The sequence below is a fragment of the Schistocerca nitens genome, unplaced genomic scaffold (assembly GCF_023898315.1).
Source record: "Schistocerca nitens isolate TAMUIC-IGC-003100 unplaced genomic scaffold, iqSchNite1.1 HiC_scaffold_468, whole genome shotgun sequence".
Lineage (NCBI taxonomy): Eukaryota > Metazoa > Arthropoda > Insecta > Orthoptera > Acrididae > Schistocerca > Schistocerca nitens.
The window spans coordinates 9,341,013-9,349,580 of record NW_026046001.1 but is presented as its reverse complement, the minus strand read 5'-3'; the positions used below and the strand labels follow the sequence as shown (position 1 = coordinate 9,349,580).

At 37.9% G+C, this 8,568-nt stretch overlaps 1 protein-coding gene across 1 annotated transcript; it reads right to left on the bottom strand.

Annotated features, from left to right (window-relative positions):
- Position 1: 1 nt before the first annotated feature.
- LOC126232376 (golgin subfamily A member 6-like protein 7) lies at positions 2 to 7,488 on the bottom strand. Its single transcript, XM_049942649.1, has 8 exons — positions 7,482 to 7,488; positions 3,874 to 4,039; positions 3,176 to 3,687; positions 2,168 to 2,360; positions 1,673 to 1,869; positions 1,238 to 1,414; positions 939 to 1,166; positions 2 to 90 (listed from the first exon to the last, which is right to left on the bottom strand). Exons 1-8 carry the CDS (start codon positions 7,486 to 7,488, stop codon positions 2 to 4), a joined length of 1,569 nt encoding a protein of 522 aa, XP_049798606.1.
- Between the last annotated feature and the right edge of the window lie 1,080 nt (positions 7,489 to 8,568).

Sequence of the window (8,568 nt, the reverse complement as noted above, 5' to 3'; positions counted from 1 at the left end):
CTTATCGATATATCGGTACTTTTCGATATACCGGTACTTTTCGATATATCGGTACTTTTCGATATATCGGTACATTTCGATATATCGATACTTACCGATATATCGCTACTTATCGATATATCGATACTTATCGATATATCGACACTTATCGATATATCGATACTTATCGATATATCGATACTTATCGATATATCGATACTTATCGATATATCGATCGATATCTTTTCGGTACTTATCGATATCTTTTCGATACTTTTCGATATATCGATACTTAACGATATATCGATACTTTTCGATATATCGGTACTTTTCGATACATCGGTACTTTTCGATATAACGGTACTTTTCGATATATCGATACTATTCGATATATCGGCACTTTTCGATATATCGGTACTTATCGATATATCGGTACTTATCGATATATCGGTACTTTTCGAAATATCGGTACTTATCGATATATCGGTACTTATCGATATATCGGTGCTTTTCGATATATCGGTACTTATCGATATATCGGTACTTTTCGATATATCGGTACTTTTCGATATATCGGTACTTTTCGATATATCGGTACTTTTCGATATATCGGTACTTTTCGATATATCGGTACTTATCGATATATCGGTACTTTTCGATATATCGGTACTTATCGATATATCGGTACTTTTCGATATATCGGTACTTTTCGATATATCGATACTTATCGATCTATCGATACTTATCGATATATAGATACTTATCGATATATCGACACTTATCGATATATCGATACTTATCGATATATCGATCGCTATCTTTTCGGTACTTATCGATATCTTTTCGAAATTTTCGATATATCGATACTTATCGATATATCGATACTTTTCGATATATCGATACTTTTCGATATATCGATACTTTTCGATATATCGATACTTTTCGATATATATCGATACTTTTAATTATATATCGATACTTCTCATTATATATAGATACTTTTCGATATATATAGATACTTTTCGATATCTTTTCGTTACTTTTCGATATCTTTTCGATACTTTTCGATATCTTTTCGATATCTTTTCGATACTTTTCGATGTCTTTTCGATACTTTTCGACATCTTTTCGATACTTATCGATATCTTTTCGATACTTATCAATATCTTTTCGATACTTATCGATATCTTTTCAATAATTTTCATTATATATCGATACTTTTCATTATATATCGATACTTTTTATTATATATAGATACTTTTCATTATATATAGATACTTTTCGATATCTTTTCGATACTCTTCGATATCTTTTCGATACTTTTCAATATCTTTTCGATACTTTTCGATATCTTTTCGGTACTTTTCGATATCTTTTCGGTACTTTTCGATATCTTTTCGGTACTTTTGGATATCTTTTCGGTACTTTTCGATATCTTTTCGGTACTTTTCGATATCTTTTCGGTACTTTTCGATATATCGGTACTTTTCGATATATCGGTACTTTTCGATATATCGATACTTTTCGATATATCGATACTTTTCGATATATCTATACTTATCGATATATTGATACTTATCGATATATCGATACTTATCGATATATCGATACTTATCGATATATCGATACTTATCGATATATCGATACTTATCGTTATATCGATACTTATCGATACTTTTCGATATATCTATACTTTTCGATATATCGATACTTTTCGATATATCGATACTTATCGATATATCGATACTTTTCGATATCTTTTCGATACTTTTCGATATCTTTTCGATACTTTTCGATATCTTTTCGATACTTTTTGATATCTTTTCGATACTTTTCGATATCTTTTCGATACTTTTCGATATCTTTTCGATACTTTTCATTATATCGATACTTTTCATTATATATCGATACTTTTCATTATATATCGATACTTTTCATTATATATAGATACTTTTTCTTATATATAGATACTTTTTCTTATATATAGATACTTTCCGATATATATCGATACTTTTCGATATCTTTTCGATACTTTTCGATATCTTTTCGGTACTTATCGATATCTTTTCGGTACTTATCGATATCTTTTCGGTACTTATCGATATCTTTTCGATACATTTCGATATATCGATACTTATCGATATATCGGATATATCGATACTTATCAATATATCGGATATATCGATACTTATCGATATATCGATACTTATTGATATATCGATACTTTTCGATATCTTTTCTTCGATCTTTTCGATACTTTTCGATATCTTTTCGATACTTTTCGATATCTTTTCGATACTTTTCGATATCTTTTCGATACTTTTCGATATCTTTTCGATACTTTTCGATATCTTTTCGATACTTTTCATTATATATCGATACTTATCATTATATATCGATACTTATCATTATATATCGATACTTATCATTATATATCGATACTTTTCATTATATATCGATACTTTTCCTTATATATAGATACTTTTCGATATATATCGATACTTTTCGATATATATCGATACTATTCGATATACGTCGATACTTGTCGATATCTTTTCGGTACTTTTCGATATCTTTTCGGTACTTTTCGATATCTTATCGATACTTTTCGATATATCGATACTTTTCGATATATCGATACTTTTCGATATATCGATACTTTTCGATATATCGATACCTTTCGATATATCGATACTTTTCGATATATCGATACGTTTCGATATATCGATACTTTTCGATATATCGATACTTTTCGATATATCGATACTTTTCGATATATCGATACTTTTCGATATATCGATACTTATCGATATATCGATACTTTTCGATATATCGATACTTATCGATATATCGGATATATCGATACTTATCGATATATCGATACTTTTCGATATGTCGATACTTATCGATATATCGATACTTTGCGATATCTTTTCGATACTTTTCGATATCTTTTCGATACTTATCGAAATAACGATACTTTTCGATATATCGATACTTATCGATATATCGATACTTATCGATATATCGATACTTATCGATATATCGATACTTATCGATATATCGATACTTTTCGATATATCGATACTTATCGATGTATCGATATTTATCGATATATCGATACTTATCGATATATCGATACATTTCGATATATCGATACTTATCGATATATCGATACTTATCGATATATCGATACTTATCGATATATCGATATATGGATACTTATTGATATATGGATACTTATCGATATATCGATACTTATCGATATATCGATACTTATCGATATATCGATACTTTTCGTTGTCTTTTCGATACTTTTCGATATCTTTACGATACTTTTCGATATCTTTTCGGTACTTTTCGATATCTTTTCGGTACTTGTCGATATCTTTTCGGTACTTGTCGATATCTTTTCGGTACTTGTCGATATCTTTTCGGTACTTTTCGATATCTTTTCGGTACTTTTCGATATATTTTCGGTACTTTTCGATATCTTTTCGGTACTTTTCGATATCTTTTCGGTACTTTTCGAAATCTTTTCGGTACTTTTCGTTATCTTTTCGGTACTTTTCGATATCTTTTCGGTACTTTTCGATATCTTTTCGGTACTTTTCGATATCTTTTCGGTACTTTTCGATATCTTTTCGGTACTTTTCGATATCTTTTCTGTACTTTTCGATATCTTTTCTGTACTTTTCGATATCTTTTCTGTACTTATCGATATATCGATACTTATTGATATATCGATACTTTGCGATATATCGATACTTATCGATATATCGATACTTATCGATATATCGATACTTATCGATATATCGATACTTATCGATATATCGATACTTTTCGATATATCGATACTTTTCGATATATCGATACTTATCGATATATCGATACTTTTCGATATCTTTTCGATACTTTTCGATATCTTTTCGATACTTTTCGATATCCTTTCGATACTTTTCGATATCTTTTCGATACTTTTCGATATCTTTTCGATACTTTTCGATAGCTTTTCGATACTTTTCGATATCTTTTCGATACTTTTCATTATATATCGATACTTTTTATTATATATCGATACTTATCATTATATATCGATACTTATCATTATATATCGATACTTATCATTATATATCGATACTTATCATTATATATCGATACTTATCATTATATATCGATACTTATCATTATATATCCCCCCCATGAACCATGGACCTTGCCGTTGGTGGGGAGGCTTGCGTGCCTCAGCGATACAGATGGCCGTACCGTAGGTGCAACCACAACGGAGGGGTATCTGTTGAGAGGCCAGACAAACATGTGGTTCCTGAAGAGGGGCAGCAGCCTTTTCAGTAGTTGCAGGGGCAACAGTCTGGATGATTGACTGATCTGGCCTTGTAACATTAACCAAAACGGCCTTGCTGTGCTGGTACTGCGAACGGCTGAAAGCAAGGGGAAACTACAGCCGTAATTTTTCCCGAGGACATGCAGCTTTACTGTATGATTAAATGATGATGGCGTCCTCTTGGGTAAAATATTCCGGAGGTAAAATAGTCCCCCATTCGGATCTCCGGGCGGGGACTACTCAAGAGGACGTCGTTATCAGGAGAAAGAAAACTGGCGTTCTACGGATCGGAGTGTGGAATGTCAGATCACTTAATCGGGCAGGTAGGTTAGAAAATTTGAAAAGGGAAATGGATAGGTTAAAGTTAGATATAGTGGGAATTAGTGAAGTTCGGTGGCAGGAGGAACAAGACTTTTGGTCAGGTGATTACAGGGTTATAAATACAAAATCAAATAGGGGTAATGCAGGAGTAGGTTTAATAATGAATAAAAAAATAGGAGTGCGGGTTAGCTACTACAAACAGCATAGTGAACGCATTATTGTGGCCAAGATAGACACAAAGCCCATGCCTACTACAGTAGTACAAGTTTATATGCCAACTAGCTCTGCAGATGATGAAGAAATTGATGAAATGTATGACGAGATAAAAGAAATTATTCAGGTAGTGAAGGGAGACGAAAATTTAATAGTCATGGGTGACTGGAATTCATCAGTAGGAAAAGGGAGAGAAGGAAACATAGTAGGTGAACTGGATTGGGGGGAAGGAATGAAAGAGGAAGCCGCCTTGTAGAATTTTGCACAGAGCATAGCTTAATCATAGCTAACACTTGGTTCAAGAATCATGAAAGGAGGCTGTATACATGGAAGAAGCCTGGAGATACTGACAGGTTTCAGATAGATTATATAATGGTTAGACAGAGATTTAGGAACCAGGTTTTAAATTGTAAGACATTTCCTGGGGCAGATGTGGATTCTGACCACAATCTATTGGTTATGAACTGCAGATTGAAACTGAAGAAACTGCAAAAAGGTGGGAATTTAGGGAGATGGGACCTGGATAAACTGAAAGAACCAGAGGTTGTAGAGAGTTTCAGGGAGAGCATAAGGGAACAATTGACAGGAATGGGGGAAAGAAATACAGTAGAAGAAGAATGGGTAGCTCTGAGGGATGAAGTAGTGAAGGCAGCAGAGGATCAAGTAGGTAAAAAGACGAGGGCTAGTAGAAATCCTTGGGTAACAGAAGAAATATTGAATTTAATTGATGAAAGGAGAAAATATAAAAATGCAGTAAATGAAGCAGGCAAAAAGGAATACAAACGTCTCAAAAATGAAATCGACAGGAAGTGCAAAATGGCTAAGCAGGGATGGCTAGAGGACAAATGTAAGGATGTAGAGGCTTGTCTCACTAGGGGTAAGATAGATACTGCCTACAGGAAAATTAAAGAGACCTTTGGAGAAAAGAGAACCACTTGTATGAATATCAAGAGCTCAGATGGCAACCCAGTTCTAAGCAAGGAAGGGAAGGCAGAAAGGTGGAAGGAGTATATAGAGGGTTTATACAAGGGCGATGTACTTGAGGACAATATTATGGAAATGGAAGAGGATGTAGATGAAGACGAAATGGGAGATAAGATACTGCGTGAAGAGTTTGACAGAGCACTGAAAGACCTGAGTCGAAACAAGGCCCCGGGAGTAGACAACATTCCATTAGAACTACTGATAGCCTCGGGAGAGCCAGTCATGACAAAACTCTACCATCTGGTGAGCACGATGTATGAGACAGGCGAAATACCCTCAGACTTCAAGAAGAATATAATAATTCCAATCCCAAAGAAAGCAGGTGTTGACAGATGTGAAAATTACCGAACTATCAGTTTAATAAGTCACAGCTGCAAAATACTAACGCGAATTCTTTACAGACGAATGGAAAAACTGGTAGAAGCCGACCTCGGGGAAGATCAGTTTGGATTCCGTAGAAATGTTGGAACACGTGAGGCAATACTGACCTTACGACTTATCTTGGAAGAAAGATTAAGAAAAGGCAAACCTACGTTTCTAGCATTTGTAGACTTAGAGAAAGCTTTTGACAATGTTGACTGGAATACTCTCTTTCAAATTCTGAAGGTGGCTGGGGTAAAATACAGGGAGCGAAAGGCTATTTACAATTTGTACAGAAACCAGATGGCAGTTATAAGAGTCGAGGGGCATGAAAGGGAAGCAGTGGTTGGGAAAGGAGTGAGACAGGGTTGTAGCCTCTCCCCGATGTTATTCAATCTGTATATTGAGCAAGCAGTAAAGGAAACAAAAGAAAAATTCGGAGTAGGTATTAAAATTCATGGAGAAGAAGTAAAAACTTTGAGGTTCGCCGATGACATTGTAATTCTGTCAGAGACAGCAAAGGACTTGGAAGAGCAGTTGAACGGAATGGACAGTGTCTTGAAAGGAGGATATAAGATGAACATCAACAAAAGCAAAACAAGGATAATGGAATGTGGTCGAATTAAGTTGGGTGATGGTGAGGGAATTAGATTAGGAAATGAGACACTTAAAGTAGTAAAGGAGTTTTGCTATTTAGGGAGTAAAATAACCGATGATGGTCGAAGTAGAGAGGATATAAAATGTAGACTGGCAATGGCAAGGAAAGCGTTTCTCAAGAAGAGAAATTTGTTAACATCGAGTATAGATTTAGGTGTCAGGAAGTCGTTTCTGAAAGTATTTGTATGGAGTGTAGCCATGTATGGAAGTGAGACATGGACGATAACTAGTTTGGACAAGAAGAGAATAGAAGCTTTCGAAATGTGGTGCTACAGAAGAATGCTGAAGATAAGGTGGGTAGATCACGTAACTAATGAGGAGGTATTGAATAGGATTGGGGAGAGGAGAAGTTTGTGGCACAACTTGACTAGAAGAAGGGATCGGTTGGTAGGAAATGTTTTGAGGCATCAAGGGATCACAAATTTAGCATTGGAGGGCAGCATGGAGGGTAAAAACCGTAGAGGGAGACCAAGAGATCAATACACTAAGCAGATTCAGAAGGATGTAGGATGCAGTAGGTACTGGGAGATGAAGAAGCTTGCACAGGATAGAGTAGCATGGAGAGCTGCATCAAACCAGTCTCAGGACTGAAGACCACAACAACAACAACATTATATATCCATACTTATCATTATATATCGATACTTTTCATTATATATCGATACTTTTCATTATATATCGATGCTTTTCATTTTCTGCGCAGCTGTTCCTGCGCAGCTGTTTCTGCGCAGCTGTTCCTGCGCAGCTGTTCCTGCGCAGCTGTTCCTGCGCAGCTGTTCCTGCGCAGCTGTTCCTGCGCAGCTGTTCCTGCGCAGCTGTTCCTGCGCAGCTGTTCCTGCGCAGCTGTTTCTGCGCAGCTGTTCCTGCGCAGCTGTTCCTGCGCAGCTGTTCCTGCGCAGCTGTTCCTGCGCGGCTGTTTCTGCGCGGCTGTTTCTGCGCGGCTGTTTCTGCGCGGCTGTTTCTGCGCGGCTGTTTCTGCGCGGCTGTTTCTGCGAGGCTGTTTCTGCGAGGCTGTTTCTGCGAGGCTGTTTCTGCGCAGCTGTTTCTGCGCAGCTGTTTCTGCGCAGCTGTTCCTGCGCAGCTGTTCCTGCGCAGCTGTTCCTGCGCAGCTGTTCCTGCGCAGCTGTTCCTGCGCAGCTGTTCCTGCGCAGCTGTTCCTGCGCACCTGTTCCTGCGCACCTGTTCCTGCGCACCTGTTCCTGCGCACCTGTTCCTGCGCACCTGTTTTTGCGCACCTGTTTTTGCGCACCTGTTCCTGCGCAGCTGTTCCTGCGCAGCTGTTCCTGCGCAGCTGTTCCTGCGCACCTGTTCCCGCGCACCTGTTCCCGCGCACCTGTTCCCGCGCACCTGTTCCCGCGCAGCTGTTCCCGCGCAGCTGTTCCCGCGCAGCTGTTCCCGCGCACCTGTTCCCGCGCAGCTGTTCCTGCGCACCTGTTCCTGCGCACCTGTTCCTGCGCACCTGTTCCTGCGCAGCTGTTCCTGCGCACCTGTTCCTGCGCAGCTGTTCCTGCGCACCTGTTCCTGCGCACCTGTTCCTGCGCACCTGTTCCTGCGCAGCTGTTCCTGCGCAGCTGTTCCTGCGGAGCTGTTCCTGCGCAGCTGTTCCTGCGCAGCTGCTCCTGCGCAGCTGTTCCTGCGCAGCTGTTCCTGCGCAGCTGTTTCTGCGCAGCTGTTTCTGCGCAGCTGTTTCTGCGCAGCTGTTTCTGCGCAGC